Below are 19669 nucleotides of genomic sequence, written 5' to 3'. Positions count from 1 at the left end.
TCGGCACTCTGAGATCAAGTGCAGGTTTTTCATTGCAGAGGTTCAGGTTGTTATGCATATAATGCATAATGCCTCTAATTTAAGTGGAGCTCAGGAGCACAGGATCCTGAAGCTGCATTATACTCATTAGAGAAATATTAAATATACATTAAATTATAGTGTGCAGTCATGAGTGGTGTTGAATAAGTTTGTATGTCTGTGATGCACACTGTTGTAAACCTCTAATACAGTGAGGGATATTTGAAAGTCAGCTGAAAAAAGAGATAAGAGATTAAAAAAAAAAAAAAAAAAAAAAAGAAAGAAAGAAATATCATTTATTGACAGCTTCCAGGGAAGATTAGTGACCTGAACTTTCATCTCATGTGTGTTCACGCCTTACCCCCTTTTTATCACTCTTTACTTTTGCTACACTGTTAGCATTTACCAGCAAAATCTACAATTTTATTTTTAAATTTTCAACCTAGGCAAAATGGTTTTTTCTATTTTGAAGAAAAATATCTTTATATTTCAAGCCATGGTTGAATGTACTACAGAAGACATTCAACATAAAATTCATACTGACATGTGGCTACTCTTTACTTTCATGAGGACAAATCCATAGGAAGATATTTTTAGTTGAGCAAAGGCTCAGACACTGAGGCTTTCTGAGCACTCAGGCCTTCTGCATAATCTTGTTCAAGCCAGTCCCAAAGCCTCAAACACAAATATGGTTGGTCATCCCTTAACTGAAACAACAGGGCAGGACAGCCCTGCAATTTTGAAGCCTCTTTCAGATCTCTTCACTTTTTCTATTACCAGTGGCCCCCAAATTGACTGATACAGAAACCTGGGCTGGGTTTTTTATTTACACTCAATACCTGTTTGCTTGACTGAATAACTCCGAACTGCCTTCACTTTCCCAAAACTCCAGAAGCACAGGATGGTCTGAGGAGCTGCCTGTGGACTGGGGGCTACTGAAACATAGCCTCTCTTTCCATCTCTGAGGTGTAAAGTGTGTTTCTCTCCTTTCAGCCTTCCCATCCCAGCTTCTGATGTACCAAGCACACAGAAGATGACCTGTGACTGCCAAAATCTCTGTGGCAGATCTTTGGCACTGCCCGTTGGGAAGAGCCAAGCCAGGGCCCTTTGCAGCCGAGCGGGGCTCGCTGGAGCTGTGTCAGATCTGCTGCAGCTCTGGAGTTGTAATGCTCAGCTGATGGACACTCACTGTGCCCCAGGTAACTGGGGATGCAGTGGTTTGTAAAGTCAGGTTCTTTTCTGATCTGTTATTTCTATAGCCAGAGGGGTTTTCTTCTTGTGTGATTTACACAGAATAACTTTAGGTAATGTTACTATTGCTTTATTGTTACCTGACACACTTCAGTGAGGTTTTCTCCTGCTTTGATTAGTGAGAAAATTATTTTTTGGAGAAAAGCCCATGATACTGCCCTTTCTAGTGACAAAACTGATTTAAAAGAGAACTAAAAGAAGGAAGTAGTAGCACACAGAGCAATTCGAAATAATGGATCACTGCGGCCAGAGCATTTGATGTGAAGAATTCTATTGTATGGAAAAATTATAGAAATATATTGGTATGTCAGAAACAGAAAGATCAAAATAAATAAATAAATTCTTAATTTTCATCTCTACTATTTGTGGTTTTCAGCATATATTTTAAATTCTGACTATAAAAACTGACTTTTTATTTCTAGTATGATATCAGTCAATCACTATGTTACTTGAGATACAATTGAGAATAAAATCATCCCCTTTTCCTATTGTTGGTTTATTAATATCACTATTCCTTGTGAAAAAGAAATGTGAAGGAAGAAACATTTTTTCATCTTTTACTTGCATGATTACAATCTGTAGCTATGTTCAACTGGCTCCAAGCTACAAGATAATCATGTCTAGATAGGGCAAGATTCTTTAGGGAGTTAGACTATGAGATAAAAAATTCTCTGCAGACAAGAAAACACATTTGGCAAGAAAGGTTTAAATTACAAATCTCTTCCATGCTACACAGCATAACTGCACAAACACTTTAAATCTGGAATTATGTTTTTAAAACCTTTAACACAATCAAGACCCATAGTGAGATTCAGCAGTGATAATGCAATGAATAACAAAGCTGAATAAAATACATCTGCTGATGAAATCATCAGGCAGATGGGGCTATCTGTATTGAGGATACAGGGCATGTGTGTGTGCTGTATATCTTCACTTAGCAGGTTCTGTTGCATTCTATTTATGTCCCCTAGAGCTTTAAATTAAGAGTAGATTCTTTGAGAACTGGTAGGTTTTCCCATTTTAGTTTGCATGAGAGGATGCAAAGAAGCGGTAGCCTATAAAATACCCTGCTAATATGTATTTATTGCCATGATTTTTTCAGTTTGCTCTATTGCAGAGGGATAGGTGCTGTGATGCCAGGACCTGCAAGCTGAAGGCGTGGCTGGGATTTTTGACTATACCTATGAGGCATATTTTTACCACAAGGAATTTAAGGGATTTTTTTCAATTTGCAGTTGTCTCATCTCACAAGTACCTAAGGTACCTTATGCACTGTCATCTTGTCCCCTTTGTGCACAGTTCATAGCTGCTCTCAACAGTTCCTTTGGACAGCCCTGCAGTCTCACATTGCCAGGGGTGCTGGTCCCGGGCTGCTTTCCCCAGCTGCCCTGGGAACAGCACAGCCTCTGTTGTCTGATGGGGTGCTGTGCTCACTACCTGCTACCCACATGGCCTTTCTTAGCCACCCCAGAGCTCTTGCCAGGCTTTCAGCTCTTGTAAGTGCAGGTGAACCCAGGGGGAAGAAATGATGTCTGACTCCAGTTGAGAAGGCTGAATGATTTCTTCATTTTAACTATACTATAATACATTAATATACTGTTTAAAAGAGATACTAAAACTACATACATACTTTTTCTAACTACCATATCTAACTAACTCACAACTCCTGACCCTGTTCTCGAGAGTACAGACACAGGTGGGTTGGATTGTCCATCAGGCTCAAACAATTCTCACCAGAATCCAATCAAGCAATCACCCCAGGTAAACAATTCTCCAAACACTTTCCACATGGGAAAACAAGGAGCAGAAATAGAAATTGTTTTCTCTTTCTTTCCTCTGTGCTCCTCTATGAAAAAATCCTGAGAGAGAGAAGAATGTACCTGTCACATTCAGCCTCTCTGTCTTGAAGACTCTTTCCCTTCCCAGTGTGCTCTGATCCTGTTTGTGATTACTTCCAATGCTTCTGTCCTTTGCACCTTTCCTGCAGCCTCCCCATTCTGCACCAGACATACCCCACTTCCTCTGCTCTAAAACTACCAATTATCTCTCTTCCACTAGCAGTTTGCTGAAGAGAGGTTTTGCTACCAAGAGCTTTCTGACAAGAGCTTCCTGAAACCCCCAAAGCAATTTTGCCATCTCTTTTCAGATCCCTTAGAACCAGATGCTACTAAAGGAAACTCTTGCAAAAACAACAACAACAACAAAAACTCCTGTTCAGCTGCATCTAAAGATCTTCCTGAGCATTTAGAAAGTTTTGAGGGTTTGTGTGTTGTAATTACTCTTTCAAGGCCTTTAGAGATGGCTCTCTTTTTTTCCCTCTACATGTAAACAGCAGCTAGCCCACAGATGTCCCAGTCCCAGAGAAGCTTTCCTGAAGAGCAGCTTTATAAATAAACTCATTGGACCCTTCCAGCAGTACACAGACAGCCAGTGTGCTTTCCAAACTCCATTTCCCAATGCATAGCAGAACTGTGGTGGTAAAAAAATGGACCCTGCACAAATGGAGACTCTTCACCCACACTTTTTTACATGAACAAACTTCAAAATTCAGCCTGGCTGCAAAAATCCAAGGACAACCCAATGCTCAGAATAATTAAAGCCTCAAACAGTTTTTGTTCTGATTATTTACTTTTATTTTTGTTAGTCTTATCAGTTAAAAGGGATTTTTTGTGTCGTTGTGCTGAGATTTTGTGTGTTTGTGTGGTTTACTTGCTGGTTCATACTGGAAATTGTGGTAGTTAAAGTTCAGTTTCCCAGAAGGTTCTTACTTCAGCAAGTCAAATGTTTATATGGTGTGTCCTCTACTGTGTAATGACAGCATTCTATATAGCATTTTTTAGTGATGAGGCACTGTAAGTGCCAGACTTGAGTAATCTGGAAAAATCTGAATTCTCATGGGTTTCATTATATTACATTACTGTTTTTCTCTTTTCCTGCTGAAGTGGTAAAATACTTGCTCTAACTTGATGGGCTCCTCCCCAGACTTTAAAAAAATATGTCTGGGTGTAGAAAATGTCAGGTCTCCTGCAGCAAACCTAATCTGCATTTTATTCTTCTGTTTTCTTACTTTATGACATTTCCAAATCTATGACAAATCAGTTATTCACGTTTTTCTGAAGAACCAAACCATCACTAAGTCCAACTGAGAAGTTTTCAGCAACTTTTAATTACTGATCAATTTAGCTGCAATTTTTTCTAAAGTATGTTTCTAATCATCTACTTTCTGATCACAAAAATACATGGCTTAATTTGAGGACTTATTCATGACAAAAAGAAGTTAATAAGGAATTAGGACAATTCCAGATCAACTCCCTGCTTGGAATTGATTCTATGTAGCTTATAGAACAGACATATATACCTAGATGCAAAAAAATGTGCATTGTTTGGGATACTTTGTCACCTAGGAGAATTCGAGACCCACGAAATTAGAGGGACAGAGGGAAAAGAATTTGACTTCAAAGTGTAGGCTTAAGGTCAGACTTCCATCACCCAGGATAGGACCCATGGCACCTTGGTACCACATCCCAGTGTCACATTCATACACGTTCCAACTGCCTAATTTAATGAATAATTGCTTTTTATGAGCAAGGTGAGGCAGCCTGTAGGAACTGGGACCCTGTTTGGCATCTTAGTGTAGGAAAAATAAAGGACAATGGGGTGAAGCAAGGTTTTGGCTCTGAGAGTGGAAAGGGACTGCAAAGTGGAGCCACCTCTTTTGCCTGCAGCTTTGGGCTTTGTGAGAGTCAGGCTCTCCCTACAGTTCTCACTGGCAGACAGGCCATTCATCAGTTTGGGAATCCCAGAGGATCTCTAGGCAGCCAGGACGTGCTGGACACACACAGTGCTGGACAAACCCCCCCAAAAAACCTCCTGGGAGTTAAGAGCCTTTGTGGATGAAAGTGCAGCAGGGACCTAAGGCAGCAGCTCTGAGGACTCAGATTTTCAACAGAAGTCTCCTATCCCAGGTCTGTGCCTCATTCATTTTGTTCCACAGACTCCTACCCACTGCTTCATTTGGGGAAAATGAAGGGACACTTTCTCCTGTGGTAAATACAGTGCTCTAAATGATGCATAGTTCACAATATAAATGCAAAATCCAGGCTTTTACAGAAAACAGCTCTTACTCTATAAAATTATCAGATAAGAATCATTTAGAACACAGATATAAAGATTCCACATTTTATGAGACAACAGCTTTACCAAGGTATTTGCAATATAGATTAAAAAAATATTTTCACAAAGTATATAAAATAATTTTGCAGTATTATTTTAAAATTAAGATTTTTCAAAGCCACATTGAAAATTAGAGTTACACTGATTTGCCACTCAAGTTCTGTTTCCTTTACACTGCCCTGAAGATCTCAATTCTGAAATTCTAAAGCAATGAAAAATAAAATGTAGCATTGTCTATTAGTAAAAAGGATGATTTCACAGACAGGAATTGGAAATAGAAGTGCTATCCTACTCAACAGACTCAGAGCTCCTTATGTTAACTCCATTGATGTCAATAGCCTGCTCTGTGTCAGCAGTGAGCTCTGGGTGGGAGCATGTTCCCATGGGACAGGAACATTCCACAGGAAATTCAGTCACTGATGCTTTGATTTATTTACAACTTACTAGTAGACATTTCATGAATTTTAAACATATATTAAAGGGATGTTTGGTTAATAAAGATATCTGATTTACTGAAATTTGATGTAAACTTGCTAAAAATATACTAAATGTATCAAATTAAATGACAGCAGCCCTAAAAATCAATAAGACTATTTTTTTCCAATTCTACTTTATAATAGCAGTAGTTCTGCATCAGTGCAGAACATTTCCTTGGGATTAATATCCTGCTGTCTTTGGGAGTGCTTTCCTTCTTGGGTTTCCATCCAGAACAGCTGTGTTGGGTACTACTGGATGATGTGTAATATCACTACCATGGGGAGTTCAGGTATCCACTGGGATCCATCTTTTCAATAGGTAGAATTATCAGTACTAAATTTGCCAAATAGTTAGAACTTAGTTTGGTTTACTATTTTAAAATATTTTTAAATGAGGGAGAAGAATGTCTCTGGTCAAACCTGCAAGTAGGTTTAGGGAATTATTTCTAAAAGACATGGCTGCGCTCACTTCCATTACTGTGGCTTTGGATACAACTGAAAATTGGGAGAGCAGCACCACAGTCAGGTTTTGAAGGACTCATTCCTTAAGCTGACAAATTTCACTGGGGATAAAAAGACTAAGTTCACTGTAAGGTCTTGAGTCGTTTTTCTTTGGGAAGGTAGAGAAAGTGAGCTCATCAATCAAGGAGACCCACAACTGCATACAGGGGTTTAGGGTGACTGCTGGTGAGCTGTGTGCTAGAGAACTTCTGTAAATATGTACACAAATACTCAGGGCCACTGGGGAAGGCTGTGGTGACCTCTCTGCTTCTCTCCTTGTGCAATACAGTGAGCTTAGTGAAGCATCTGAAAGCAATTTGTAATTAACTCTCAGGCTGTTTATTAATTGCACTTTATCTGTCCCTCAGGTCTGTGTTCATGTGACTTCAGGAGCACCTTAGGAGAAAAGCTGAGGGCAAAACCTAGCTCAGGATGAGCATGCATGGAACTTGTTTAAATGATTGGTTTAGAGTCTGAAGTTAGAAGAGCACAGGTGTCAATTTATCTGTTTATGGAACAGGCATTGAATGCAATGGAGTTTATTAACTAGACAGAACCTTAACGATAACGTAAAAATCTGCAACAGATTATAACAAGTGAATCTCTTTTCCAAGTTATTTCAATATTCTAATTGGAATGCACGTCTCAGAGGGCACTGTCTAGTTACATAAACCAGTGATAACATTTCCTGTGAAACTAGTGAGGCTGTAGCAGTGCATTTTGAAGTGTGACTTTGTTGGCTCACTGACACTGAGTTGCTAAATATGCCCATTTAGAGACCTTATGTGGAACTAACATTTAAAAGCTGATAAAATAAAACAATTCACTTAGAAATACAGAGCAAGCCACAGAGCTGATAGTAGAATTTCCTTTGTTTAAATATTCTGCATTAGACAAATTTGTCTTAATAATGTCTTCTTAATCTTATCTCATCTTTCCTTTTGAAAAATAAACAGCCCAAACCATTGTTCTCTGCTAACAGCAGATGAAAATTACCCAGAAAACCTTTGATTTGGAATTGTCTCTGACGTTTCAATACAATACTTGACAGTTGAACAGGAAATAGAATTTTTGTTATAGCAGTTTATGTTCAGTATTCATGTGATACATTCATTGAAAAGAAGCTGAAGAGAATAAGAACATGTTTAATACTGTAAATTAAACATAAGTATTAATAACTCTGTCTGAATACCAGTCTTATCCTTGCCCTGACAGGTTGATAATGTATGGCTTTGTGAAGGCCATGGTACACATTGGCCAATTAAAGCAATGGGAATTCCACTTCACTGACTGTTTATTTTTTGGATCACTGATGTCTGCCACAGATCCAGGTAACCATTTCAAATAAATTACTTTTTCAAAAGTCAGAAGAGTAAATAAGAACTGTATATGCCATAGAAATGTTCAAAGTCTCTGTTGTTGTTTTGGTATTTTTTCTTTTCTTAGCTGTTAAATACCTGTTATTCTGATAATCAAAAGTCAATCAAAGTCCAAGCCAGCTCCTGAGGTCCCTTGTGGTTTTTTAGTAGCTAGTTTTCCTAGGTTGAGATCACAAACTTTATAATTGAGGTTACTGAAAAGGTTGGGAAATGTTCTCTGATCTTCAGGACACCACGTGAGCTGCCGGGAGCTGGAGCCTGCAGATAATGATCACAACTCACAGCCACCAAAGACAGGGGAATGGAGCCTCCAGTCTGGCCATATAAATCCTGTTTGTGTGAGATCAATGAATTCTCATGATAAATACAACTGCAAAGTAACAGATTCCAAGAAACTGGCTTGAGTTTGCAGATGTGAGATTTAAAGCCCAAAGTTACAGTAAATGGCAATGTCTAGGCAGCAGACTCAATCAGTTTTGGAATCACAGAATAATTTTGATTTGCAGGGATGGCTGGAAGTCTTCTAGTCCCACCTTCTAATTAAAACAGTCTCATCTCAAAAGTTAGCCTAGCTTTCATAGATTTGTCCAGGTTTTGTTATGTTCAAAATGTCAATAAGAGTATTCAGATATTAAAAGTATTGCTATTTGCAGCTGTGGGAACACAGTAAAGGAGAAGGTGAACAAATATTTTTTAGAGGCTATCTACTAAGACAAAAAAGAAAATCTGCAAGGTGCAATGGATTTTTGCAAAATTTTCAGCTGAGCTGTTAAAGGAGACAGAATAGAAAACATTTTGTGATGCATGTGAAATGCTGCATTAGTGTTAAAAAACTACCCTTGAGAAGCTTCTCTGAAATACTTAGGAATAAAGCTTTCAAATTCCTGGCTTTTAAAAGAAATTAGAAAAATCAATACTGTTCTACAATTTTTTTCCAGTCTTTAAATGAAGTCTCAATATTTAACAAAATATTTTGGGCTTGTGATTTATCATTCTGACAGCTTAAAAGTACAGTAAAAAAACAATTGATTTCCACAAAAACAGTTGTTGCAAGGTTACTGTAAAAGCTGCATCAAATTGCTATTCTCAAATTAATCCACACATCCAATATGCTGCCACTTCTTCGACCACCCAGTTATATTAATAAAATTCAGCACATGATTGAAGCCTATCCTCAGAACAAGAGAAAAACACAGAAGTTGGAAGCACAAGGGAAACTTAGGAAAATAAACTGCTTATGGAATAACAGTGTCTTTACAATTTCCAAGTATATTTCTTGATAGTGCTATAAATAGAGTTTTGCAGCTGGCTTAGTTTCTTTCCCATTTCCCAGTCCAAGACTATTTAGTTTCACAAATGTTGGCTTATGATGAGTAATGTATAGGACAAATGCACTGATTTTGACTATGAGTATTAAATAACCACTGATTAATCTAGAACAGTCAAGAGAAAAACAAAACAAAACAAAACAAAAAAAAAAAAAAAAAAAAGAAACTCCTCTTGAACTATAAGGAATAAATTACAAGGAGTACTTTTCCCAGAGTTTTAAACAGGCTTACAAAGCTAAAGCTGCAGTTGAGAAAAATATTTTTAGTGTGACAAACTGTCATTGATTAATATTGTTTCTAATTACTTCTCTGCTTATATAGTCTCTGCACATCCAAGAGTTCTTTAATGTCTTGCTCCCTCTGCTATCAATTCACAATATTCTAAGTTGTTTCATGTGTTCACTAATTTTACCCATACATTTGAACCTCTCAAAGACTTAAGAGAATTTTGAATTAAGTTTTTCAACAATTAAATGCTCAACACTGCTGAAAATATTTAATTGTGTTTTAGCATTTGGTAGTGAATTATAATCTCAAGTGTGTAAAGAGCTCACTGGCATTCCAAAATCAATTCAAATATGGTCCCCTAGAGGACTGATACGTATTAGGGCATAAAATAATCAGTATAAAGATTTTATCTGTGATAACTACGGTTCACTTTGGGTTTTTTTTCAGAAAACTTTAGTGAAATGTTGTTAGTGTTATCAAAAATAAATTAGTCTTAAGATTAAATAATAAATTCCTGTCAGATTTCCTACATGATTTTTCATTTAATTCTTCACTGTGTAGGATTATGAACTCATTTCAAAAAGAGATTTAATTTCCCTTGGCTACGGAAAGCAATTAAATCTAAAAAGATGCTAAAAACTGATCTGTTGACTTGACAGAAGTTGGTTTGATTGAGCTCCTTATTTGTGATAGTAAAGATGACTGGTAGGTGTTTACATCTTAAATAAAGACCTTTACTGTCAGGGTAGTAAACAAACGTATGCCAGGTAAAATTTTCTAGTATTGTTAAGAAGAAAGAAATACTGTCACAGCACTCTGTAGCTTTTAGTTCTGAAGTTTATCTGAAGATTTTTAATCTAGATATTTTGGCATAGAAATAATTCAGAAGAACTGCTTTTATATGCTGTGTGTTTTCTTACATAGAAAACTAGCACTTGAACTAAGATTAAGAAATTAATTTAGGGCTGGATATACTTGGGACTATGTTTTGCATTATAGACTGTGATCCTTACATATCAACAAGATTTTGTGTTGATTCAAAAAACTTTCATGTCTCTAGAAAGCAGAGTTAGAAACTTCAGGGACAAAACATGGTTACTCTCGACCAAATAATTCATCTTACAGAGAACATCTCCTTCCAATAATTTATAATTTTCAGTAGAGAAAATTTCTCATTTTAAGATTTCAGGTGAGAGGTTAAAGTTTCAGAAATAGAATTTTTAAATTCCCAAATTATCTCTTCATTATTCTTTATTTAAAGCATGACACCAGTATTTGCATTTTTCTTTATTCTGATCAATAGGCATAATTCATCACCTTGTCAAGGAAATAATGTCTTATTGTTTCATCTGCATAAAACAGCACAGATTTCCTTGTTTCGCTGTTGAAAGGGTTTCCTTTTGTTGGTACTGGGACTTGGTTTCTGATGTGCCCTGACTCTGGGAGTGTTTTTGGGCTCCCTTCAGAGGTAGCAGAGTGAGCAGGGACGGGGCTGTGGAGCCCAGCTCGGGGTCCCTGCCCACCAGAGACCTGCCAGTGACAGTGCCCACGGGTTTGGTGGCACAGCCGGCCCTGGGGCTGGCTGGCAGCCCTGCTGCAGGAACGTGCCTGGGGTGGAATCCTGGACAGCACAGACCCGGCACAGGGTGTAGAGAGGGGACCAAAACTGCACAAGCAGCACGGCGCTCTGGGCACGCTCCAGGGCTGCTGCTGGTAGCACCTTCTGGGCAACCACTTTCATCCAAAGACATTTTACATGCCTTCAGCCCTTCCTTTTGGTTGTTTTTTTTTTTTTTGGGTTGTTTTTTTTTTCTAATTTTTGATGTTACAAGTATAGAAAACTGATGTACCTTCACAGTGTGCTGGAGCACAGCTGTTTCTGAGCTATATGAACTCCCTTACCTTTGGTCACACTGACAATCACAAGACTCTTCCCTTTTGCAAGTTACTATGGTTACAGCTGAACTGGAGCTGTGGGTTGCACTGCTCTTATTATTGATAAAATTGGATATTTATCAGAAAAAGCAGTTTCTGTTTCTCATAAAATCAAGGGATTTTGCATTAAGAAGCATAATGTATAAATACAGCAAGGTAATGCATTTCAAACACTCTATGTAAAACAGTTTATAAATGTGTTTTTAATTTAAATATATATCTGCTTTCTTATTCGCCACTGAACTAATCTGAGAGTGCTGTGACTTATTAATAGTGAAAAAGTCTATAATTCAAATTGGAATCTTTATTTTTAGACAAAGTCAATAGGAAATAAAAGTTAGATTTCTCTAATCTTATTTTCTTCACATTTGATACTGCACTCCTAAAAGAATTTAGGCCCATGAGCTATGAAAGGTATTAATAGTGCTAGTCAGAAGACTGAGGTACAATAATACTAATACTTTTTATAATTGTGTAATTTTTTTTTTTTTGTTTCCTTATTCTTTTAAAAGTAACAGCAAAGTAGTATTAGATATAGTTAGCATATGGATTGTTGCAGTTTGGTGGTATTTCAGTAAATATACTTTTTACAGGCATCTATAACAAGCCAATTTGTATCTACATTTGTCAAAAGGTACCTTTCAAAAGCAGCTCCACAGACGCTTCTATGACTTGGGTACAACTGAAATCATGTTGGGCTTAGCATATGACAGATCCTACCTCAGCCCATGAAGTCAAGGAAGAAGTGAATCAGACTTCTGTTGGCATAAATAAAATCTGTGAAAATCTCAGATGCCTCACTATTTCCTGCTTCCCATCACTGAGTTTTTAACTGAAGTTCACAACCCTTTCTGAGTCAGCAGCTCTGGTACATGGTATTCCTGTCGGTGTCAGTTTTCTACTGCCACAAAAGGTGTTGGTGCTCCCCCAATGACCTGTCCTCCAGTCAGTTCTATACCCACCTCATTTTCTGTCCCCATTACCTTGCACTGAAACAAGAGATGCTGAGTACTTTAATGAAAAGTAGTTTGGTATCTTTGTAATACAGATTGTATCTAATGAATTATAGAAGTCTTTGAGTAGTTACCACACAAAGACCAAGCCCTACTTACTGTGCCTTCAGAAAGCCAAGGGACAAGCTGACTGCAGTGCAGCATCTGCAAACTTTTCTTAGCTATCAGAGTTCTCACAGACTGAACATGTTACTGTGGTATAGGATTATTTTAATTTACTTCCCTTGAGTTTTGATGTCATCTATTTGACAAAACATGATGTGACTTCCTTGGACATGATGACTATTCCTAGAGCATTATTCTAAGGTAATTTAAATTAACTTTCTTCCATAGCAGAGTAGCACATCCCCTTTGATGTGTCCATTCTGACCTATGCCCAGAGATTCTCATAATTAATGAAGGCAGTTGTGGTCATGAAGAAGTGCCTAGACAGTGGTGGTCAAAACAAGGTGAAAATGTTTTCTTAAAAGGGTGGATGTGCTAAAGATCCTGCAGATCTCTGTTCTTCTGCAGATACTACTTATAATTTTCATTAATGAGTTGGCTAATGCAATGGAGGGTTTGAATGTTGTTTATTGTACAACATTCTGTTGAAAGGAGATTGCAAACACTTTGAAAGGCATGGTTAGAACTCAATATGATTCCTGTAATGATTTAAAATAGACAAGGATAAATGCTACACTTAAAAAAAAGCATCTTCATAGATAAGCAATAAGAAGTGAGTGTTCACTTTTGAAAACAATTTCGAATTTACAACCTATGAAAGTGAGTCACCAGTACCAATACATAGCAAGAAAAAGGAAAACAAGATTTATTAACATGTTCTACAGCATTTTTTCATTCTATTTCTTGACAGCAAATGTCAACTACATTACTGGGATGTGGTTTTAGGCACTGTATTTCAGGAAAGATATGAGCTGATTAGAGGGCAAGAAAACATTACTAAAGGAGGAGATTGAATGAAGTGAGTCATTTTAGGGAGGAGATGTCTGAAATGAGTCTTTGAATAGACAAATTCTGCTGAAAGAAAATCAGAATAAATATGACAAATTTTTGTCTCTCATTAGGCTAGGAATGGAAATTGCAGACTTGAAAAGCAGGAGGGGAGATTTGGGTTAGACATGATTCAGGAATAATTGCATTTATAAATGGTATGAATACTGAAGAGCCAGTTAGACTCCCTTGAGTTTTGTGGAACCAGCATCATTTCAGTTCTTTAAAAACAATTCAGATAAATTTCTGTCAGCAGAGGTAGGGCTGAAGTTTGCTCTGCCTTGGGCCAGACAAGCAGAGAGACAGAGCAGAGACCAGGACCCTTCAGTCAGGGACAGGTAAAGAAGATCCAGTAACCTCCCCTGGAAGTGGGCAAACATTTGAAATGTAAGATACCTTCTGAGAACTGGGTGAACTGGGGAGTTTCTCCCAGAAGAGGCAATTGATGCATTACTGTGTTTCTTGCGTTATTATTTTGCTTTCATTTGAAAATTTTAAAGTAATATTTTTGGGGTAGAGTTGGGAGAGAAAGCAAGAAGAAAATGTTGTTTATTTAGGAGGCAGGAGGAAGGAGAGGAATGTGTAGGCATCTGTCTAATTGTCTTGGCCTGCTCCACACACACCCCAGCAGTGCATTGACTTTGATTACTGTTTTCTTTTCCTTCTATCATTATCACAGGGACTATTAACGAGAGCCCAAACTAATTAGCTAATAAGCAAAAGCTGAAAGTGGCAAATAGTTTTAGAAAACAAGTCTGGTTTTATGCCAATGACATTAGAGAGCAGGAGACTAAAGTGAGTCCACTTTTAGCACATTAAGTCAGCATTGCTAATTAGGCAAAAACCTGAATATAGATGTTGGTGAACCAAGAAAATATCTTTTGTCAATAAAGCTTCTGCCTACACCTTTGAGTTATTCTGGGGAAAGAACTCTTTTCCTAGTTTAAATTATAACTGCAGTGGGAGTAGATGGGTGAGGTTACCAGGATAGTTAAATATAACTAACTAATTTAAATATAGCTATATCAGCAAATGTTCAGCTACACACATCTCCTAAATTGTCTTCTGTAGAATAACACTTCCAAAATTCTTCAGAGATAACACATCAACAGAGATCACTTTAACATAAAATCTCACAGGAGAACTGAGAACCTACTTTGGGTTTATAAACTGATTTTGAGATTACATAGATATTTAAGTGCCATTTAGAAAATCTTAGCAGCAATGCTTTCAAAGTTCCAAGAAATGTTATAAGACAAAGCATAATCAGCTGGTCATGCTCTTCAATGAATTATCAGCAGTCACATGAATGTAAAAGTGTATAATTTTTATTTCTAAAATGTCAGATGTGAACTTGGCATCCCAGAGGCACTCCTAATCTTTGGGATTCCTGGGATATGAGGACAGAGTCAACTGCACAAATATGTATTAGAATGAGCACCAGTGAAGCAGTGAGTTATCATGTAATTTTTAACCAGACAAGTTATCGGGGATCTTCACATTGAATTTTGTTTGAAATGAGAAAGTTCTGCTTTGTCCACGCAAAGGGAAAATAGTAAGAATAACAAGAATTCAAAAAATACATACACAGAACATAGACAGCCTTCTTCAGCTGGAGATGATGAAGTGCAAGATAGACCACAGGAAGGACTGTGATCCCCTGTCTGCAGGGAAGAAGGAAGAACAGAGAAGGCCTAAGTTAATATCTACAGGACTTAATTACCTGAATATGAACCAAATGTCTAAATACTCCTGATGATGTGTGTCTAAATCATTTGCTCACCTTCAATTTAAATTCACCACATTCTATTTTTTCTATTGCACTGGTGAACTGGTAAATCAAATATAGGGTATCACTCAGGGAGAAGGAAGGAACTTAAACTATGGTGTGCTGAAGGAGCCTTGGAATGGGTTGTAGTTGTTAAATATTCTGGTCTGGGCCCGAGGCTTCCTGGATACCATGAGGCACATTGCTGGGCATCGGGCAGGACAGGGTGGTTACGCTGCACATCCCTTAGTGAACATGTGTAACAGATGGGTAAGTGTTATTATATCCTTCTTCAAACAGGCAGACCCCCTACTCATCACACACAAAATCCAGAGCAAGCCCAACTCTTTTCAGCACCCTTATTCCTCTGTGGTCACAAGATCACAGTGCTTTATGCACAGTGAAACACACTGTGACATTTTAATTTCTGTAGGATTCTCTGTGTGAGAGGGAAAGCTTCTTCCTAACTCAGCTGAAGCAGAAAAACTCATAGACTTAACGAATTTAAGGATCTTATGTTTTCCAGTTCATCCTTCTTAACTCATTGTTATCCACTTGGGCAATATATAGGACTGGGCTTCTCAAAACCAGTATCTAACAGTGCTTTATTTCTTGAACTGCCAGAGGAATATGAAAATGCCAACTCTCTTTGCTTTCTTTCCATACAGTGACAGTCCTTGCTATTTTCCATGAGCTGAATGTGGATACAGATTTATACACACTCCTGTTTGGAGAGAGTGTCCTAAATGATGCTGTGGCTATCGTGCTGACTCAGTAAGTTACACCCACCTTCTTTTTTTACTTGGTGAGATAGTTAAAGGTTTATTCACTGATATCATTCTCACTGATATAGCTTGTTCAAGTATAGCAATGCCATTTGAAGGTTTTGTTACAAAGATGTAACTTTAGAATTTTTTCTTGGTTTGTTAACACTAGAATTCCAATATTGTTCATAGCAACTATATATCCAGAATGCAATTTTAGTTCATGTTCTTTAACCCAGAAAGCAGTATATTCTGTGAAATGGTAAGCTTATGATATCTTGAAAAAATAATGCTAAATGAGCACCTGGGATATAGAACAACTATAAAATCAAGACAGGTTCTTTGTATTTTTTGCAATCTATTATTTTCCAAGATTAAAACCACAAAGTGGTACACAGTATCTGTTTATCTAATTCTGTCTATGGAAGCTGGCAGAACTTCAGCTGATAATAGTATCTTAAATTTATATATAGCTTTTTTGTTCTCAGGAATCCTCAAACAGATCACAAATGATGGGCCAAATTGCACAAGTATGTGCTGTCCTAAAAACACAGATGCTAAGTACATGATTAATGGGATCTCAAGTTTACTCCACTCTACATGTATTATATGCTTCCCAGAGCTTTGCTAGAAATACAAATAATCCTCTCAGATAATCTTAAAAGTAACAGGAACTGCAAAGTCAAATTGAGTTCTCCACGATGTTTGAATGTGCTTCACAGTAAGCCTCAGTTCAGTGCCAACTTTCTCCTTAAACATGGTTCCTTGAACAAGGATTTATCCTATCTTTCAGAATAAAAGGCTGTACAGTAGTTAAAAGATGAGTTTAATATTTTGTCTTAAACACCATGGAGTTTCAACTTATAATCATTGCTGCAAGAAAACCGCATTTGTTTCACAAAACAAAAAAGAAATAGCATTTCTATTTAATTTATTATTCTCCAGTTATCAGTCTAGTAACCTTCACCTACACTAAACTCCTCCCAGAGTTTTCAGAGTTTTCAAGCGCTGTCGGTGTCTCAGTACAGCAGTCCAGGATTAGAGACAGCGTGGCTGTCACATCCGGGACTGGGGCTGGAATGTGGCACTTGGGAGAGCTCTGGTACATCAGATAATAAAATGCACAAAAGTAAAAGTAAGCAAAGACCAGACAACCGGGTAGAGAGAGCCACAGAAAAGCGCTGCAGCAGCTATTAGAATTGGAAAGACACGTAGGTGGCAATGTCTGAGATTTTTATCTCTCTCCCTGGGCATTGTTTAATAGCAGCCGAGACATTTTCAGCTCATTTAGACTCCTCGTCTGTTAGTGCAAGGTTCCCACAGAGGAACAGAAAGGCTCCAAGCAACTTAAGGGACCTCGGAGTATTTTGAATCTCTAGTTTTCAGCCACCCTGATGCCAAAGCACACAGATCTCCCAAAGGAGCAACTCAGCTGCAGAACAAATCTAAAAGGAAAAGTCCCATCTGATTCCAGTTCCATCAGTATTCCAGTACATGATTCATGAGTTTCTAAGCTCTGCTCTCCCCAGTACTCAAGTCTAGGTTATGCACCTCAGCCTATCTACTTCTCATGTTTTCTTTGCTGTTACATGGGAGATTACAAATCTTTAGTATAGAATCTCTTGTCACTGGAAATTTGATGTGTTTTTTTTTATATATTCACTGTGACTAATTCTTTGATTTCTACAGTAATTTGTAGAGACTGAAGAGAATACATGGCATCATCAGTTTCACATTTCATTACTCTCTGGCTTAAATAATCAGCTTCTGCACAAATACAATACTTCTGCAACCCAATCTAATCTTCCTGGCATTTTAAGTAAATATATACTGTTAATATTGCCAGCTTCACCCTACTAAACCAACACCCTACTAAAACAACCTGAGTTTTAAATGAAGAAAATTGTTTTTCTGTCACTGCAAAGGAACAGCTATTTTTTGTCATGTAACCCATACCATTCTTGTATGTAAACACAACATGTTCATAATTACAGCACTAGATGTCTATTTAAAAAGGTGTGAGAATAATGTTTACAAATCCAGAAAAGCGAGAGTAAGTAATTTAGTACGCTACATAATGATAACCAGAAAAATAGAATATGAAAATACACATTGTTTTCCATTATCTAACGGAACAGGTAAGATAATGTCTGCAGGAGTGACTCACTGCAGGAGAGGCAGGAAGAGAAAAGAGAAAAGGCCCTTATGGCTGGAGGTGGCAATTTGGCAAGGTGAAGGCAGCATGGCTGGCTGCCAACAAGGGCTTAGATTGATCTCTCTCCTTTCTTTCAGCTTCTCCCTCCAGTCTCTATTTTTCCTCTCCTGTTTATCATTCAGTTTAAGAAGGACAGCAGCAGGACCAGCCACCCCTGCATTTCTCTATGGCTTTAGCAAGTCACAGGAGCTGTGTTGCTGCAAGAATGTGTGCACACAGTGAAAACACCAACCAGGGACACCAATCCTCTGGGCCAGCTTAACAGCTCCCCTCTGCCACCCTGCCCCACCAACACCTGGCTGTTTGTGGCAACTGCAAGGTGTCATTTCTAGGGTGCTATCTGAAGATAATCCGTGCAGGAGGGATCACTGTGACTCAAACTGGCAGCAGTGGCTGCAGGAAGGCTGACGAGCTGTTGTGCATCTGGGAGAGCTCACACACACAAGGGCCTCCCTAAACAAGGGCATGGGAGATGCAGCAAGGATTTTCTCATATCGAAATCACTTCCGGAGTTTCTTACAACTTTTCATTATTAGGATAAAATTCTCCTTTTAATAAAAACTTGTGAGAATTCTCACAGAAAATAAACATCAGTAATTCCAAGTATTTAAGAAAAATTATAGCAGAGCCTTAGAAGACTTTTATTGCTTCCTCCCAGAAAAACACATATGATTAATTAAGCCACAAACACTTCCTACATACATTGTTTCCCAGAATACTGACTGAGGAAAATCCTGATAAAATTAGTTTTTTGGTTCCTCTTAAATATTTCCAGGATGAACATATACCAACTCAGGTCATTGTACATTTTCTTCACTCAAAAGTTACTTTCATTCTAGTCTAGACATACATTATAGAAGTCAATATCATGCTCAAACCCTTCTTTCTTGGCAGAAGCTTGTATAGGGCTTTCTAAAATAACATTGCAAAGGTAACTGATTTATTCAAAGAATAACAAATGTATTGAAAAAAAGTGTCAATTTCCAGGGAAAATAACTCAGAAGCCAGAGTTCAGCTCAATTTAGATGCTGAGCACCCTCTAAAGTTGTCTTTTCTCAGACAGTGATTCCTATAATTATCTTAGGCAGACAAGAGAATTCCTTCTGACACACTGGTGATTCTCACTGGTAGGCACAGACATCGTATTAGTACTTTTTGTACAGTTTAGATCTTTTCAAAATATAAGGAACTTGTGATATAATGGACCTCAAATAGAAAATTAATGAGAATCTTTAAACCTTTCTGGTTCTAGGTACTTGTTTACCTGTGTTGTTATTATTTCAGTGGATTTAATTCTGTTATGTCACTGAACTTGAATATAGCATACACAAGAGAGAAATGTAACCAGACACTGAAAAACAGACAACTGACAAACATCAAATGCAATTGCAAGTATTCAGTCTGTATTTCATGTGGTCATTATCCCAGTGAGGGCCAACTGTCCATTATCAGCAAGTGTTACTTCCCTACTTTTCACAGTTTCTAACTGTTGTTCCTTGAGTATTCTACATTAAAATCAGCTGTTCTGCAAAGGATAAGAACTGATATTGTAACCATGCTGCTGAATAATTAAGCTGAGAGCTGGGAGTTACAGGAATCATATTGGCTTTGAAAGTTGTAATGGGTG

At 37.7% G+C, this 19669-nt stretch overlaps 1 protein-coding gene across 3 annotated transcripts in view; it reads left to right on the top strand.

Annotated features, from left to right (window-relative positions):
* SLC9A9 (solute carrier family 9 member A9) overlaps window positions 1-19669 on the top strand; it is a 195124-nt gene that overhangs the window by 32737 nt on the left and 142718 nt on the right. For all 3 annotated transcript variants that reach the window (XM_021536919.4, XM_077785661.2, XM_085587168.1), the window contains exons 5-6: window positions 7635-7750; window positions 15732-15837. In XM_021536919.4, the coding sequence (XP_021392594.1) occupies window positions 7635-7750; window positions 15732-15837 (222 nt within the window). The remainder of the gene's footprint in view (window positions 1-7634; window positions 7751-15731; window positions 15838-19669) is intronic.

Source organism: Lonchura striata, chromosome 9, assembly GCF_050655825.1.
Source record: "Lonchura striata isolate lonStrDom1 chromosome 9, ASM5065582v1, whole genome shotgun sequence".
In the NCBI taxonomy this organism is placed as follows: domain Eukaryota; kingdom Metazoa; phylum Chordata; class Aves; order Passeriformes; family Estrildidae; genus Lonchura; species Lonchura striata.
This window is presented reverse-complemented; position numbering and strand designations above follow the sequence as displayed.